Source organism: Oncorhynchus keta, unplaced genomic scaffold (genome assembly GCF_023373465.1).
Source record: "Oncorhynchus keta strain PuntledgeMale-10-30-2019 unplaced genomic scaffold, Oket_V2 Un_contig_4117_pilon_pilon, whole genome shotgun sequence".
In the NCBI taxonomy this organism is placed as follows: Eukaryota; Metazoa; Chordata; class Actinopteri; order Salmoniformes; family Salmonidae; genus Oncorhynchus; species Oncorhynchus keta.
In genome coordinates, this window is record NW_026287607.1 from 41,488 (window position 1) to 60,295 (window position 18,808).

At 44.9% G+C, this 18,808-nt stretch overlaps 2 protein-coding genes and 1 long non-coding RNA gene across 5 annotated transcripts; all 3 read right to left on the minus strand.

Moving 5' to 3' along the window:
• Window positions 1-2,065: 2,065 nt before the first annotated feature.
• On the minus strand, window positions 2,066-17,795 carry LOC127924502 (transmembrane protein 41A-B-like). Its single transcript, XM_052509211.1, has 5 exons — window positions 17,520-17,795; window positions 9,296-9,446; window positions 7,335-7,496; window positions 4,983-5,121; window positions 2,066-2,801 (listed from the first exon to the last, which is right to left on the minus strand). Exons 1-5 carry the CDS (start codon window positions 17,687-17,689, stop codon window positions 2,557-2,559), a joined length of 867 nt encoding a protein of 288 aa, XP_052365171.1. The 5' UTR covers window positions 17,690-17,795; the 3' UTR covers window positions 2,066-2,556.
• LOC127924503 (uncharacterized) lies at window positions 2,905-4,973 on the minus strand. 2 transcript variants are annotated; one of them, XR_008118005.1, is made up of 3 exons: window positions 4,625-4,973; window positions 3,538-4,433; window positions 2,905-3,200 (listed from the first exon to the last, which is right to left on the minus strand). It is a non-coding gene; the product is annotated as an uncharacterized LOC127924503 (long non-coding RNA). The 2 variants fall into 2 exon arrangements; XR_008118006.1 differs by lacking the exon at window positions 4,625-4,973 and adding an exon at window positions 4,485-4,561 and having other exon boundaries at window positions 3,538-3,913.
• Window positions 14,815-16,591, minus strand: LOC127924501 (uncharacterized). 2 transcript variants are annotated; one of them, XR_008118004.1, is made up of 2 exons: window positions 16,120-16,591; window positions 14,815-15,987 (listed from the first exon to the last, which is right to left on the minus strand). XR_008118004.1 is itself a non-coding variant. In XM_052509210.1 (2 exons), the coding sequence occupies exons 1-2, from the start codon at window positions 16,386-16,388 to the stop codon at window positions 15,378-15,380; spliced, it is 945 nt and encodes a 314-aa protein (XP_052365170.1). In that variant the 5' UTR covers window positions 16,389-16,591; the 3' UTR covers window positions 14,815-15,377. The 2 variants fall into 2 exon arrangements, 1 of the variants encoding a protein (XP_052365170.1); XM_052509210.1 differs by having other exon boundaries at window positions 16,054-16,591.
• Window positions 17,796-18,808: the final 1,013 nt, after the last annotated feature.

An 18,808-nucleotide genomic window follows, 5' to 3' on the forward strand; every position in this document is an offset into this window, starting at 1 on the left:
TACAGTACTGTGACCCTGTATGGCCTGTGGTTTACCGTACAGTACTGTTACCCTGTATGGCCTGGTTTACACTACAGTACTGTTACCCTGTATGACCTGGTTTACACTACAGTACTGTTACCCTGTATGGCCTGGTTTACACTACAGTACTGTTACCCTGTATGGCCTGTGGTTTACACTACAGTACTGTTACCCTGTATGACCTGGTTTACACTACAGTACTGTTACCCTGTATGGCCTGGTTTACACTACAGTACTGTTACCCTGTATGGCCTGTGGTTTACACTACAGTACTGTTACCCTGTATGGCCTGTGGTTTACACTACAGTACTGTTACCCTGTATGGCCTGTGGTTTACACTACAGTACTGTTACCCTGTATGGCCTGTGGTTTACACTACAGTACTGTTACCCTGTATGACCTGGTATACACTACAGTACTGTGACCCTGTATGGCCTGTGGTTTACACTACAGTACTGTTACCCTGTATGGCCTGTGGTTTACACTACAGTACTGTTACCCTGTACGGCCTGGTTTACACTACAGTACTGTTACCCTGTATGGCCTGTGGTTTACACTACAGTACTGTTACCCTGTATGGCCTGGTTTACACTACAGTACTGTTACCCTGTATGGCCTGGTTTACACTACAGTACTGTTACCCTGTATGGCCTGTGGTTTACACTACAGTACTGTGACCCTGTATGGCCTGTGGTTTACACTACAGTACTGTTACCCTGTATGGCCTGTGGTTTACACTACAGTACTGTTACCCTGTATGACCTGGTTTACACTACAGTACTGTTACCCTGTATGGCCTGGTTTACACTACAGTCCTGTTACCCTGTATGGCCTGTGGTTTACACTACAGTACTGTTACCCTGTATGGTCACAGGTGATGTCACAAGACGAGGTGCTGTTCCTTGACCCTGTTTCCCAGGTGACATCACAAGCCCCCATGATGGGGAAGTGACACGTTCCACAGCTAGCAGGAAGTAAACAACACGGAATGAAAACACTACCAGTTGGGTCTCCAATAACTTCCCTCACAACACCACTCATTATGTCCTCTCTGTTGAAGCGTTGGAAACCTACGTCTTGCTGCATTCCACTGTGTATAGATTAGGCTACTGGTGAAAATCAACAGTTCATTTACAAAAACAAATGATTCGCCTTAACTGTGCACATCTTCTGAATATGTGCTCATGATCACAGTCACAGACAGTTCAAAGTGCATCCGTCTCAAATAGTCATTCAGATTCCCATGTAAAATGGCCTTTTAACTGACTAAAATATCACCCATTATATATTTTGCCGATTAAAATGCTCAACATTTGAAGAAAAAGTATATTTTTCTTCCCGGCTAACTATCAGGAAGTTTGAAAAGACAGGCAGAGTGTTCAGGGAGCTTATATTCATGAGTTGGCCTTGACTGACAGATCTTTGAAACCCCTGATGTCAACCTGCTCTGTAGTCCTGCAGTAAAATCAGCCCTAGCAAATCAGGTGGTACACAAATCAGCTCAAACGTTGAAATGGCATCATTTGGCATGTCTCTGCTGGGAGGGGTTCACAGCAGCACTGACAGGTGTGTTGAATGACAACTACCCCCCCTTTTGTTCCATCATGTCTCTGCTGGGAGGGGTTCACAGCAGCACTGACAGGTGTGTTGAATGACAACTACCCCCCCCTTTTGTTCCATCATGTCTCTGCTGGGAGGGGTTCACAGCAGCACTGACAGGTGTGTTGAATGACAACTACCCCCCCCTTTTGTTCCATCATGTCTCTGCTGGGAGGGGTTCACAGCAGCACTGACAGGTGTGTTGAATGACAACTACCCCCCTTTTGTTCCATCATGTCTCTGCTGGGAGGGGTTCACAGCAGCACTGACAGGTGTGTTGAATGACAACTACCCCCCTTTTGTTCCATCATGTCTCTGCTGGGAGGGGTTCACTGCAGCACTGACAGGTGTGTTGAATGACAACTACCCCCCTTTAGTTCCACGCTTGAAGACCAGTAACACCAGACAGATGAAAGAGGAGACATAAGTATCTCTACCATAGATGAATACTGTAAACGTTTAATTATATTTGATGACACCTTACAGGCACCAGTGGAGTAGCTGTATAAACCACACCCCTCCACAAACACACCTTCTCCGATGTTGGTTACAAAGTGGTACTTATTTAAATTAGGTAAGAGAATATCATGTTACCATTGGTGTATTAAAATGAGAGTTAGGGTGATGTCACAAAGCGGTACTTATTTAAATTAGGTGAGAGACCAACCTTGATCAATGTAGGAGAAACACTCATTTTTTCATACTTTGGTCATCATATTTTGATCTGGTTTCATCCAAATATCATAAAATTTCATGAAAAACACGACTGTTCATGACCTTTAAGTATCCTCGGCATAGTGGCAGTTAAGACGTTTCTCTGCCCCTGAAACAAAGTCTATAAACTCCTCTGTGTAAAGCTGTAGTGGTGGAGGCCAATCCAGTCCTGCGTGGTCAGTCAGGGTCAATCAGACCCAGCATGGCTGTATTTCAGCAGGGTCATCTCCTCTTTCTGTCATCAGCTGCTTGTCCCTGGTTCTGTCTGTGTCGTCCATTCTGCTGCAGCCCGTCCAGTTGGAGGTGGTTCTGGCTGTAGAGCTTGATAAGGGCTCCGGGAAGCAGGGCCACACAGGCGATGGCCAACAGCTGTAGCAGCGTCCCCCAGGAGAAGATATCGTCCAGGGAAGAGATCTCTGACAGGATGGAGCCGGTCCTCACGCAGATGAAGTTATATGGGATCAGACCTGATGACGGAGAGACTGGGTTAGACCTCCTAGATAAACACTAGACCTGATGAAGGAGAGACTGGGTTAGACCTCCTAGATAAACACTAGACCTGATGAAGGAGAGGAGAGACTGGGTTAGACCTCCTAGATAAACACTAGACCTGATGAAGGAGAGACTGGGTTAGACCTCCTAGATAAACACTAGACCTGATGAAGGAGAGACTGGGTTAGACCTCCTAGATAAACACTAGACCTGATGAAGGAGAGACTGGGTTAGACCTCCTAGATAAACACTAGACCTGATGACGGAGAGACTGGGTTAGACCTCCTAGATAAACACTAGACCTGATGACGGAGAGACTGGGTTAGACCTCCTAGATAAACACTAGACCTGATGAAGGAGAGACTGGGTTAGACCTCCTAGATAAACACTAGACCTGATGACGGAGAGACTGAGTTAGACCTCCTAGATAAACACTAGACCTGATGAAGGAGAGGAGAGACTGGGTTAGACCTCCTAGATAAACACTAGACCTGATGAAGGAGAGGAGAGACTGGGTTAGACCTCCTAGATAAACACTAGACCTGATGAAGGAGAGACTGGGTTAGACCTCCTAGATAAACACTAGACCTGATGAAGGAGAGACTGAGTTAGACCTCCTAGATAAACACTAGACCTGATGACGGAGAGACTGAGTTAGACCTCCTAGATAAACACTAGACCTGATGAAGGAGAGGAGAGACTGGGTTAGACCTCCTAGATAAACACTAGACCTGATGACGGAGAGACTGGGTTAGACCTCCTAGATAAACACTAGACCTGATGAAGGAGAGACTGGGTTAGACCTCCTAGATAAACACTAGACCTGATGAAGGAGAGACTGGGTTAGACCTCCTAGATAAACACTAGACCTGATGAAGGAGAGACTGGGTTAGACCTCCTAGATAAACACTAGACCTGATGAAGGAGAGACTGGGTTAGACCTCCTAGATAAACACTAGACCTGATGAAGGAGAGGAGAGACTGGGTTAGACCTCCTAGATAAACACTAGACCTGATGAAGGAGAGACTGGGTTAGACCTCCTAGATAAACACTAGACCTGATGAAGGAGAGACTGGGTTAGACCTCCTAGATAAACACTAGACCTGATGACGGAGAGACTGGGTTAGACCTAGATAAACACTAGACCTGATGAAGGAGAGACTGAGTTAGACCTCCTAGATAAACACTAGACCTGATGAAGGAGAGACTGAGTTAGACCTCCTAGATAAACACTAGACCTGATGAAGGAGAGGAGAGACTGGGTTAGACCTCCTAGATAAACACTAGACCTGATGACGGAGAGACTGAGTTAGACCTCCTAGATAAACACTAGACCTGATGAAGGAGAGGAGAGACTGGGTTAGACCTCCTAGATAAACACTAGACCTGATGAAGGAGAGACTGAGTTAGACCTCCTAGATAAACACTAGACCTGATGAAGGAGAGACTGGGTTAGACCTCCTAGATAAACACTATACCTGATGAAGGAGAGGAGAGACTGGGTTAGACCTCCTAGATAAACACTAGACCAGGGGAAGGAGAGACTGGGTTAGACCCCCTAGATAAACACTAGACCTGATGAAGGAGAGGAGAGACTGGGTTTGACCTCCTAGATAAACACTAGACCTGATGAAGGAGAGGAGAGACTGGGTTATACCTAGATAAACACTAGACCTGATGAAGGAGAGACTGGGTTAGACCTCCTAGATAAACACTAGACCTGATGAAGGAGAGGAGAGACTGGGTTAGACCTCCTAGATAAACACTAGACCAGGGGAAGGAGAGACTGGGTTAGACCTCCTAGATAAACACTAGACCTGATGAAGGAGAGGAGAGACTTGGTTATACCTAGATAAACACTAGACCTGATGAAGGAGAGGAGGGACTGGGTTAGACCGCTGAGCTAAAGGCGATATGGGAGGAGGGAGAGTGCGGAACATTAAAGGTGGACATGATCTGGTAATTAATGACATCTGTTGTAGCAGTACTTCAATATAACAAGGGAGAGACTGTGTTAGCCTTCTGAGCTAAAGCCTAGACATTAACTTGGTGAGCTAATGTAAGTCTTCACGTCTTAAGCAAAATGACGTATCATGTCATTCTCAGTAGTATTATATAATAGTCCTGTGTGTTGTGTGGCAGTGCTGCTTCTCACCGATGAGTACGGAGAAGAAGAACATGGAGACAGGGATGTTGAGGATGGGGGACGTCACGTTCAGGAACCAGTTAGGAGTCATGGGGAAGAACCGCAGGAACAGGAGGAAGAAGAACAGACTGCTACGGTTCTCCTCCACCTGACAGAGAGAGGGAAGGAGAGGGCATGGGAGAGAGGGAAGGAAAGAGAGGAGGAGGGAGAGAGGGAAGGAAGGAGAGGGCATGGGAGAGGAGGAGGGAGAGGGCATGGGAGAGAGGAGGGAGAGAGGGCATGGGAGAGGAGGAGGGAGAGAGGGAAGGAAGGAGAGGGCATGGGAGAGAGGAGGGAGAGGAGGAGGGAGAGAGGGCATGGGAGAGGAGGAGGGAGAGGGGGAAGGAAGGAAGGAGAGGGCATGGGGGAGAGGAGGGAGAGAGGGCATGGGAGAGGAGGAGGGAGAGAGGGCATGGGAGAGGAGGAGAGGGGGAGGAGGGGGAAGGAAGGAGAGGGCATGGGAGAGAGGAGGTAGAGAGAGGGTGGGAGAATGAAGGAGGTAGAGAGGGAGGGTGGGAGAAGGTAGAGCGGGAAGGAGAGAGGAGGAGGTAGAGAGATGGTGGGAGAACGAAGGAGGTAGAGAGGGGGTGGGGGAGAGGAGGTAGAGAGGGGGTGGGAGAATGGATGAGGTAGAGAGGGAAGGAGGGGGGGTGGGAGAACGGATGAGGTAGAAAGGGAAGGAGGGGGGGTGGGAGAACGGATGAGGTAGAGAGGGAAGGTGAGAGGAGGAGGTAGAGAGGGAGGGTGGGAGAACGGATGAGGTTGAGAGGGAAGGAGGGGGTGGGAGAATGGATGAGATAGATGAGATATGTTTCCCTTGTCACTGTTTATGTATTCCTATTGATCGGTTGAATTTACATATCAATAATGTGTTATGTCATAGGTCATGCTTGCAGATAGGGGGAGGTCACATTCTGAAATAGTGCATTTTATACATTATATAATTCTAGGGCCTTTTATTGTCCCCCAGCACAAGGTGCACATTTGTAATGATCATGCTGTTTTAATCAGCTTGTTGATATGCCACACCTGTCAGGTGGATGGATTATCTTGGCAAAGGAGAAATGCTCACTAACAGGGTTATAAACAAATATGCGTAGAACATTTGAGAAAAATAAGCTTTTCGTGCAGTATGGAAAATGTCTGGGATCTTATTTCAGCTCATGACACTTTACATGTTGTGTTTATATTTTAGTTCAGTGTATATTTGTGTACAGTACCTGTTAGATATTGGTGGCTTCCTGGGATGCACTTTTCTATAAGAGAGTTACCCAGCATGCTCTAATTCAGTTATTTCCATGCCAACAGACGATTCACAAATCTGCAGCGATCAACATACTGTTGTCCTGAACATGTGTTTCCTGGTGTCTATTAATCACCAATCAACTGGGACCGCTGGCTGGACAGTCTTTTCTTTACAAACCAAAAACCCAAGAGAGTTACGAAGTACGATCACATCTGGTACACTGGTGATCAGACCAGTCTTCTGCTTCTCACTGGTCATCTGTTATACTGTCTGCACTGTTATACTGGTGATCAGACACTGTTATACTGGTGATCAGACACTGTTATACTGGTGATCAGACCAGTCTTCTGCTTCTCACTGGTCATCTGTTATACTGTCTGCACTGTTATACTGGTGATCAGACACTGTTATACTGGTGATCAGACACTGTTATACTGGTGATCAGACCAGTCTTCTGCTCCTCACTGGCCCTCTGTTACACCTGTCTAACCTAATGTGTAAGCCAAGGACACTGTAAGAGGACACACACCCCTCTAGTCTATCTTTAGAGAATTGTAATCAATTCTCCAACAACCCCATGGTACTGTACCCCCCCCCCAGTCCTCCTCCAACAACCCCATGGTACTGTACCCCCCCCCCCCAGTCCTCCTCCAACAACCCCATGGTACTGTACCCCCCCCCAGTCCTCCTCCAACAACCCCATGGTACTGTACCCCCCAGTCCTCCTCCCCCCCCAGTCCTCCTCCAACAACCCCATGGTACTGTACCCCCCAGTCCTCCTCCAACAACCCCATGGTACTGTACCCCCCCCCCCCCGTCCTCCTCCAACAACCCCATGGTACTGTACCCCCCCCAGTCCTCCTCCAACAACCCCATGGTACTGTACCCCCCCCAGTCTTCCTCCAACAACCCCATGGTGCTGTACCCCCCCCAGTCCTCCTCCAACAACCCCATGGTACTGTACCCCCCCCAGTCCTCCTCCAACAACCCCATGGTACTGTACCCCCCCCCAGTCCTCCTCCAACAACCCCATGGTACTGTGAAGTGGAACAACATACTCTGTCTCTCTGTCACACCTTGTTCTGCAGCATGTCCACCTTGTCAGGGAACAGGCGTGTGACGTAGCTCTTCCCGAAGGCAGCAGAGAGCAGGTAACAGAAGGTAGAGCCGGTGGTGGTCAGAAGACAGGCCAGGACCAGACCCTGCCATGGACCAAACAGCGCCCCCGCCAGCATGTTCTGGGAAGCACAGGGGATGAGCAATGCTGAGCAGGAAAAAGTACCCAATTGTCATACTTGAGTAAAATTAAGATACCTTAATAGAAAATGACTCAAGTGAAAGACACCCAGTAAAATACTACTTGAGTAAACGTCAAAGTATATGATTTTTAAATATACTTAAGTACCAAAAGTTAACTGAAAACATAAATCATTTCAAAATGTTTATATTAAGCAAACCAAAAAACACAATGTTCTAGTTTGTTTATCTACAGATAGCCAGGGGTCACTCTCCAACACTCCCACTCTCCCACACTCTGACACTCCAACACTCCCACACTCCAACACTCCCACACTCCAACACTACCACATTATTTACAAATGAAGCATGCCTGTTTAGTGAGTCCGCCAGATCAGAGGCAGTAGGGATGACCAGGGATGTTCTCTGTTTAGTGAGTCCGCCAGATCAGAGGCAGTAGGGATGACCAGGGATGTTCTCTGTTTAGTGAGTCCGCCAGATCAGAGGCAGTAGGGATGACCAGGGATGTTCTCTGTTTAGTGAGTCCGCCAGATCAGAGGCAGTAGGGATGACCAGGGATGTTCTCTGTTTAGTGAGTCCGCCAGATCAGAGGCAGTAGGGATGACCAGGGATGTTCTCTGTTTAGTGAGTCTGCCAGATCAGAGGCAGTAGGGATGACCAGGGATGTTCTCTGTTTAGTGAGTCCGCCAGATCAGAGGCAGTAGGGATGACCAGGGATGTTCTCTGTTTAGTGCGTGAATTGGACCATTTTCCTGTCCTGCTAAGCATTCAACATGTAACTAATACTTTTGGGTGTCAGGGAAAATGTGTGGAGTAAAAAAGTACATCATTTTCTTTAGGAATGTTTTGAAATAAAAGTTGTCAAAAAATATAAATAGTAAAGTACAGATACCCCCAAAAACTACTTAAGTAATACTTCAAAGTATTTTTACTTAAGTACTTTACACCCCTACTGGTGAGGGTCGGGAGGCTGTTCTGACCATGGATGGAGGTTCTGGTCTTAGGGTCATAGGTTCATGGAAACAAAGTGTGTGTTCCATGGATGGAGGTTCTGGTCTTTAGGGTCATAGGTTCATGGAAACAAAGTGTGTGTGTTCCATGGATGGAGGTTCTGGTCTTAGGGTCATAGGTTCATGGAAACAAAGTGTGTGTGTTCCATGGATGGAGGTTCTGGTCTTAGGGTCATAGGTTCATGGAAACAAAGTGTGTGTGTTCCATGGATGGAGGTTCTGGTCTTAGGGTCATAGGTTCATGGAAACAAAGTGTGTGTTCCATGGATGGAGGTTCTGGTCTTTAGGGTCATAGGTTCATGGAAACAAAGTGTGTGTGTTCCATGGATGGAGGTTCTGGTCTTAGGGTCATAGGTTCATGGAAACAAAGTGTGTGTTCCATGGATGGAGGTTCTGGTCTTAGGGTCATAGGTTCATGGAAACAAAGTGTGTGTTCCATGGATGGAGGTTCTGGTCTTAGGGTCATAGGTTCATGGAAACAAAGTGTGTGTTCCATGGATGGAGGTTCTGGTCTTTAGGGTCATAGGTTCATGGAAACAAAGTGTGTGTTCCATGGATGGAGGTTCTGGTCATAGGTTTGGAGACAAAGTGTGTTTTAGGTTCATGGAAACAAAGTGTGTGTTCCATGGATGGAGGTTCTGGTCTTTAGGGTCATAGGTTCATGGAAACTAAGTGTGTGTTCCATGGATGGAGGTTCTGGTCTTAGGGTCATAGGTTCATGGAAACAAAGTGTGTGTTCCATGGATGGGTGTAATGTTAGTCTCTCTTACCAGGAAGGAGGAGCCAGGGATGGCGAAGGACTGTTTGTAGATGTAGGCACTACAGAACAGCAGCACCACGTAGCCTGTGTGTTCTGTCTTATAGAACTGCAGCATCTCAGCCAGCTCCCTCAGCTCATCCAGGTCCGACGGGAACTTCAGTCTGGAAGGAAACAAACACCAGCAACATCAGATAACATGGTTCCTAGTACTAGTGTCAGATTTAGACCTAAATATTGTCACCTAGTTACTGTTTGCACCAGGGGATTATTATTATTATTTTCAAACGGGAATTGAGGACACTGAGGACAGAGCATTTAAGGTAACACAGGCGAAGGCCATAGGAAGGGGTTATAGGTCATAGGAAGGGGTTGTAGGTCATAGGAAGGGGTTGTAGGTCATAGGACGGGGTTATAGGTCATAGGACGGGGTTATAGGTCATAGGAAGGGGTTATAAGTTATAGGAAGGGGTTATAAGTTATAGGAAGGGGTTATAGGTTATAAATTCTCAAAAGGGGTTATAGGTCATAGGAAGGGGTTATAGGTTATACATTCTAAAAAGGGGTTATAGGTCATAGGAAGGGGTTATAAGTTATAGGAAGGGGTTATAGGTTACAGGAAGGGTTTATATGAAGGGGTTATAGGTTATAAATTCTAAAAAGGGGTTATAGGTCATAGGAAGGGGTTATAGGTTACAGGAAGGGGTTATAGGTTATAGCCAGCCATAGTACACACAGTACAGACATACTACGGCTGTATATGCATATACTATGTCTGTGTGTACTACAGCCGTAGTATACACAGCCATAGTATACACAGCCATAGGATACACAGCCATAGGATATACAGCCATAGTATATACAGCCATAGTATACACAGCCATAGGATATACAGCCATAGGATATACAGCCATAGGATACACAGCCATAGGATATACAGCCATAGGATACACAGCCATAGTACAGACAGCCATAGGATATACAGCCATAGTATATACAGCCATAGGATATACAGCCATAGTATATACAGCCATAGTATACACAGACATAGGATATACAGCCATAGGATATACAGCCATAGTATATACAGCCATAGTATATACAGCCATAGTATATACAGCCATAGTATACACAGCCATAGGATATACAGCCATAGTATATACAGCCATAGTATATACAGCCATAGGATATACAGCCATAGTATACACAGCCATAGGATATACAGCCATAGGATATACAGCCATAGTATACACAGCCATAGTATATACAGCCATAGGATATACAGCCATAGTATACACAGCCATAGGATATACAGCCATAGGATATACAGCCATAGTATATACAGCCATAGTATATACAGCCATAGGATATACAGCCATAGTATACACAGCCATAGGATATACAGCCATAGTATACACAGCCATAGTATATACAGCCATAGGATATACAGCCATAGTATACACAGCCATAGGATATACAGCCATAGGATATACAGCCATAGTATACACAGCCATAGGATACACAGCCATAGGATATACAGCCATAGGATACACAGCCATAGGATATACAGCCATAGGATATACAGCCATAGTATATACAGCCATAGGATATACAGCCATAGGATACACAGCCATAGGATATACAGCCATAGGATATACAGCCATAAGATATACAGCCGTAGTACACACAGCCATAAGATATACAGCCATAGGATATACAGCCATAGGATACACAGCCATAGGATATACAGCCATAGTATACACAGCCATAGTATATACAGCCATAGTATATACAGCCATAGTATATACAGCCATAGTATACACAGCCATAAGATATACAGCCATAGGATATACAGCCATAGTATACACAGCCATAGTATATACAGCCATAGGATACACAGCCGTAGTATATACAGCCATAGTATACACAGCCGTAGTATATACAGCCATAGGATATACAGCCATAGTATACACAGCCGTAGTATATACAGCCATAGGATACACAGCCATAGTATACACAGCCATAGTATACACAGCCATAAGATATACAGCCATAGGATATACAGCCATAGGATACACAGCCATAGGATATACAGCCATAGTATACACAGCCATAGTATATACAGCCATAGTATATACAGCCATAGTATACACAGCCATAGTATACACAGCCATAAGATATACAGCCATAGGATATACAGCCATAGTATACACAGCCATAGTATATACAGCCATAGTATACACAGCCGTAGTATATACAGCCATAGTATACACAGCCATAGGATATACAGCCATAGTATATACAGTCATAGTATATACAGCCATAGTATACACAGCCATAGTATATACAGCCGTAGTATATACAGCCATAGTATACACAGCCATAGGATACACAGCCGTAGTATATACAGCCATAGTATATACAGTCATAGTATACACAGCCATAGGATACACAGCCATAGGATACACAGCCATAGGATACACAGCCATAGTATATACAGCCATAGGATACACAGCCGTAGTATATACAGCCATAGTATACACAGCCATAGGATACACAGCCGTAGTATATACAGCCATAGTATACACAGCCATAGGATATACAGCCATAGGATACACAGCCATAGTATATACAGCCATAGTATACACAGCCATAGGATACACAGCCGTAGTATATACAGCCATAGTATACACAGCCATAGGATATACAGCCATAGGATATACAGCCATAGGATATACAGTCATAGTATACACAGCCATAGGATATACAGTCATAGTATATACAGCCATAGTATATACAGTCATAGTATACACAGCCATAGGATATACAGCCATAGGATATACAGCCATAGGATATACAGTCATAGTATACACAGCCATAAGATATACAGCCGTAGTATATACAGCCGTAGTATATACAGCCATAGTATATACAGCCATAGGATATACAGCCATAAGATATACAGCCGTAGTACACACAGCCATAAGATATACAGCCGTAGGATACACAGCCATAAGATATACAGCCATAGGATATACAGCCATAGGATACACAGCCATAAGATATACAGCCATAGGATATACAGCCATAGGATACACAGCCATAAGATATACAGCCGTAGTACACACAGCCGTAGTATATACAGCCATAGGATATACAGCCATAGTATACACAGCCATAGTATACACAGCCATAGGATATACAGCCATAGTATATACAGCCATAGGATATACAGCCATAGGATATACAGCCATAGGATATACAGCCATAGGATATACAGCCATAGGATATACAGCCATAGTATACACAGCCATAAGATATACAGCCGTAGTACACACAGACATAGTATACACAGCCATAGGATATACAGCCATAGTATATACAGCCATAGTATACACAGCCATAAGATATACAGCCATAGGATATACAGCCATAGTATACACAGCCATAGTATACACAGCCATAAGATATACAGCCATAAGATATACAGCCATAGGATATACAGCCATAGTATACACAGCCATAAGATATACAGCCATAGGATATACAGCCATAGTATACACAGCCATAAGATATACAGCCATAGTATACACAGCCATAAGATATACAGCCATAGGATACACAGCCGTAGTATATACAGCCATAGTATACACAGCCGTAGTATATACAGCCATAGTATATACAGCCATAGTATACACAGCCATAAGATATACAGCCATAAGATATACAGCCATAGGATATACAGCCATAGTATACACAGCCATAAGATATACAGCCATAGTATACACAGCCATAAGATATACAGCCATAGGATACACAGCCGTAGTATATACAGCCATAGTATACACAGCCGTAGTATATACAGCCATAGGATATACAGCCGTAGTACAGACAGCCATAGTATACACAGCCATAAGATATACAGCCATAGTATACACAGCCATAAGATATACAGCCATAGGATATACAGCCATAGTATACACAGCCATAGTATATACAGCCATAGTATATACAGCCATAGGATATACAGCCATAGTATACACAGCCATAGTATATACAGCCATAGTATACACAGCCATAGTATACACAGCCATAAGATATACAGCCATAGTATATACAGCCATAGGATACACAGCCATAGTATATACAGCCATAGTATACACAGCCATAGGATATACAGCCATAGTATACACAGCCATAGGATATACAGCCATAGTATATACAGCCATAGTATATACAGTCATAGTATACACAGCCATAAGATATACAGCCATAGGATATACAGCCATAGTATATACAGCCATAGTATACACAGCCGTAGTATATACAGCCATAGTATATACAGCCATAGGATATACAGCCATAGGATATACAGCCGTAGTACACACAGACATAGTATACACAGACATAGTATACACAGCCATAAGATATACAGCCATAGGATATACAGCCATAGGATACACAGCCATAAGATATACAGCCGTAGTACACACAGACATAGTATACACAGCCGTAGTATATACAGCCATAGTATATACAGCCATAGTATATACAGCCATAGGATATACAGCCATAGGATATACAGCCGTAGTACACACAGACATAGTATACACAGCCGTAGTATATACAGCCATAGTATATACAGCCATAGGATACACAGCCATAGATACACAGCCATAGGATACACAGCCATAAGATATACAGCCGTAGTACACACAGCCATAAGATATACAGCCGTAGGATACACAGCCATAAGATATACAGCCATAGGATATACAGCCATAGGATACACAGCCATAAGATATACAGCCATAGGATATACAGCCATAGGATACACAGCCATAAGATATACAGCCGTAGTACACACAGCCGTAGTATATACAGCCATAGGATATACAGCCATAGTATACACAGCCATAGTATACACAGCCATAGGATATACAGCCATAGTATATACAGCCATAGGATATACAGCCATAGGATATACAGCCATAGGATATACAGCCATAGGATATACAGCCATAGTATACACAGCCATAAGATATACAGCCATAAGATATACAGCCATAGTATATACAGCGATAAGATATACAGCCATAGGATATACAGCCATAGTATACACAGCCATAAGATATACAGCCATAGGGTATACAGCCATAGTATACACAGCCATAGGATACACAGCCATAGGATATACAGCCATAAGATATACAGCCATAGTATATACAGCCATAAGATATACAGCCATAGGATATACAGCCATAGTATACACAGCCATAAGATATACAGCCATAAGATATACAGCCATAGGATATACAGCCATAGGATATACAGCCATAGGATATACAGCCATAGTATATACAGCCATAGGATATACAGCCATAGTATACACAGCCATAAGATATACAGCCATAGGATACACAGCCATAGGATATACAGCCACAGGATATACAGCCATAGTATACACAGCCATAAGATATACAGCCATAGGATATACAGCCATAGGATACACAGCCATAGTATATACAGCCATAGGATATACAGCCATAGGATATACAGCCATAGTATATACAGCCATAGTATATACAGCCATAGGATATACAGCCATAGTATACACAGCCATAGTACAGACAGTCATAGTACAGACAGCCGTAGTACAGACAGTCGTAGTACAGACAGCCGTAGTACAGACAGTCGTAGTACAGACAGCCGTAGTACAGACAGTCGTAGTACAGACAGCCGTAGTACAGACAGCCGTAGTTGTAGTCATATAGGGAAGACATAATGCTCAGCCCCCAGTCTGCTGGTGTATGACTCGTCTAAACTTGACTCTCTAGAGTATTGGGAATCTGGGGACACCCTAATCTGACATCATAGACAGGTCAAACACAGACTAAAGTGGGCATGACTGGTGCCCGTGTGCAGCATGAGAGAGAGTATGAAACAGGATATGGGACAGAAATAGCGGCTTTTGCTCTGGGATTTCTGCCTCTGCTAGTTTCAATGCTGGAAGTATCAGGCTCCTCAGCCGTGACGCAGACACACGCAAACAGAATGAACCATAAACCATGAAACCTGAGCTGCTGGTATGACATCTAATTGTTGAGCTGTATGGGATGAATGGAAGGCAAAGCCACGGTGGTATTCCTCAGCACATCGTGTCCAGTGTTATGTCCTGGGAGGCACCTCATCAGAACCGTCCGCACACCGTGTCCAGTGTTATGTCCTGGGAGGCACCTCATCAGAACCGTCCGCACACCGTGTCCAGTGTTATGTCCTGGGTAGCACCTCATCAGAACCGTCCGCACACCGTGTCCAGTGTTATGTCCTGGGTAGCACCTCATCAGAACCGTCCGCACACCGTGTCCAGTGTTATGTCCTGGGTAGCACCTCATCAGAACCGTCCGCACACCGTGTCCAGTGTTATGTCCTGGGTAGCACCTCATCAGAACCGTCCAGCGTGTATCCCTCAGCACACCGTGTCCAGTGTTATGTCCTGGGTAGCACCTCATCAGAACCTTCCGGTGTGTATCCCTCCGCACACCGTGTCCAGTGTTATGTCCTGGGTAGCACCTCATCAGAACCTTCCGGTGTGTATCCCTCCGCACACCGTGTCCAGTGTTATGTCCTGGGTAGCACCTCATCAGAACCTTCCGGTGTGTATCTCTCAGCACACCGTGTCCAGTGTTATGTCCTGGGTAGCACCTCATCAGAACCTTCCGGTCTGTATCTCTCAGCACACCGTGTCCAGTGTTATGTCCTGGGTAGCACCTCATCAGAACCTTCCGGTGTGTATCTCTCAGCACACCGTGTCCAGTGTTATGTCCTGGGAGGCACCTCATCAGAACCTTCCGGTGTGTATCTCTCAGCACACCGTGTCCAGTGTTATGTCCTGGGTAGCACCTCATCAGAACCTTCCGGTGTGTATCTCTCAGCACACCGTGTCCAGTGTTATGTCCTGGGAGGCACCTCATCAGAACCTTCCGGTGTGTATCTCTCAGCACACCGTGTCCAGTGTTATGTCCTGGGAGGCACCTCATCAGAACCTTCCGGTGTGTATCTCTCAGCACACCGTGTCCAGTGTTATGTCCTGGGTAGCACCTCATCAGAACCTTCCGGTGGTGGACCTAGCAGGAGACCCTAGAGACCAGTGGTGTCCTCCTGTCCATCCACCTCTGGATGTCTGTTCTCTAATAGAAGTGTACAGGCCTGATAAACATGACGGCAGGGTCGTGAAACTCCTTTATAATTAGGGAGGATGAAATATGATGGGACGATGGCATCACGCCAACCAAGACAAGTGTGTCCTGTCCAGGTTTAGATCAGAGATGTGTGTTCTCATACTCATCAGACTGAGGAGGACAGTATTTCAGGCCAAGTGAACCTAAGCAAACCAAGACAAGTGTGTCCTGTCCAGGGTTAGATCAGAGCTGTATGTTCTCATACTCATCAGACTGAGGAGGACAGTATTTCAGGCCAAGTGAACCTAAGCAAACCAAGACAAGTGTGTCCTGTCCAGGGTTAGATCAGAGCTGTATGTTCTCATTACTCATCAGACTGAGGAGGACAGTATTTCAGGCCAAGTGAACCTAAGCCAACCAAGAGAGGCCACGGCCAGATCTCCACTGGGGCAGAAACCATAAACATAGGAGAGAAGGCGGGGCTGGATGAGACACACAGGGGTTTAGAGTAGGCCTATAGGAACATCATCTGAAAACAGGAACTACTGTGATATAAACAACACCATCAGGCAACGACAAATACTTTGAGAGAACAGCAACCAGCTGTGACATTTCCTCTGAATTAGCCTACACTGACAAGTCAGGTGTTTGATGATGCCATTTTCATAACTTAAAGTCGTGCGATCGTCTGAGGGAAATGAGATGCTGCCAAACGCAGTGATTATGACAGCACCTCCATGGACTGCGCCGTCTGTCAATACACTTATCAACATCATAATCCTACAACAGATAACCACTCTGGGACTTTAATGTTACATTAGATCTATTACATAAATGGTGATGTCACTATGCTATTATTACCCCTAATAAAACACTGTGGACGTCGCTATATATTGACTTATTTGCCAAGTTGTATACGTAAACATGTCCTAGAAAGTGTCATTGTTGTACAAGCAGGCAGCTGCTGTAGCCTATAATTATTATGCTAATAGCAACAACAAAAAAGTCTTGCGACATCTGGCAAATTGTAGCTGTAGATCTGTTGAGGCTGGCTACCTGTACTCTACAACTTCCACGTCCACGTCCCCCTCTGCGCTCTCGTTGTTTAACTCCACCGCATGTCGCCGGTGAAGATGTTGCGGTCCGGGCGGCAGGAAAGTGGACAGGAGATAGAGGTATAACGTTGCCGCTCCTACCACAGATAATAAACCCGAAATTGAGCCCATTGCTACGCGCTACACCGACCTCCTTATCAGAAAGGCTTGTTCGGTGACCGACTCCCGGTGTCGGTGTTGAGAAGTGAACGTCACAGAATAACGTCTGACAGTTGCCCTGTGGTCCTGGAATGCTTCCAACTATGTCCACTAGAGGGCAGCCTCGTGTTCTCTGGTGGTCAAGTACCAGACTAGACTATTGAGGATCGTTGTCTGGACCTTGAGGTTATAAACTACAGTTGTCTCTCTTTACACCAAAATCTGTTTTTAGGCAACAAGCTTGTTTCTCTGCACTACAACAGACATTGATGAAGGTATTATCTGGTTTCTCTGCACTACAACAGACATTGATGAAGGTATTATCTGGTTTCTCTGCACTACAACAGACATTGATGAAGGTATTATCTGGTTTCTCTGCACTACAACAGACATTGATGAAGGTATTATCTGGTTTCTCTGCACTACAACAGACATTGATGAAGGTATTATCTGGTTTCTCTGCACTACAACAGACATTGATGAAGGTATTATCTGGTTTCTCTGCACTACAACAGACATTGATGAAGGTATTATCTGGTTTCTCTGCACTACAACAGACATTGATGAAGGTATTATCTGGTTTCTCTGCACTACAACAGCTGGGTTATGATGAAGATATTATCTGGTTTCTCTGCACTACAACAGCTGGTGTAGGATGAAGGTTTTATCTTGTTTCTCTGCACTACAACAGCTGGTGTATGATGAAGGTATCATTACATTGTTAATAATGTATTACAACACTACAACACCAAGATGTGAAACTGAGTGAAGTTACACTCAGCCACCAGTAGAGGGCAGGCTCATGTACATTACAACATGTGCTTATAGCTTACAGAAACGTACCACCTCTATTGCGAATGCAGATACACTGATTCACCACATTATTAACCTGATCCCACCAAGGATCCAAAATGACCTCGTGTCTGCCTTGATGTTCACACATCTCCACAGAACCCAGAACGATATGTGACCACTTGGTTAAAGACTCATCAACACGATTTGAAGGGTGCTCAAATCGCTTAAAATAACCCTCATCAAGATCTGTTGTTTGTGCCTAATAGTCTGACATCACATCATTATTACTACAAACAG

Bases quoted from the DNA above. Each gene is read 5' to 3' on its own strand.
- LOC127924501 (XM_052509210.1), bottom strand. From the start codon at position 16,388: ATGAGGTGCTACCCAGGACATAACACTGGACACGGTGTGCTGAGAGAT. The intron at 15,988-16,053 runs GTGCTACCCAGG...GGTTCTGATGAG, and splicing joins CACCGGAAGGTTCTGATGAG to GTGCTACCCAGGACATAACA.
- LOC127924502 (XM_052509211.1), bottom strand. From the start codon at position 17,689: ATGGGCTCAATTTCGGGTTTATTATCTGTGGTAGGAGCGGCAACGTTA. The intron at 5,122-7,334 runs GTGTGACAGAGA...TCTCTCTGTCAG, and splicing joins TGGACATGCTGCAGAACAAG to GTGGAGGAGAACCGTAGCAG. The intron at 2,802-4,982 runs GTGAGAAGCAGC...CTCCGTCATCAG, and splicing joins CTTCTTCTCCGTACTCATCG to GTCTGATCCCATATAACTTC.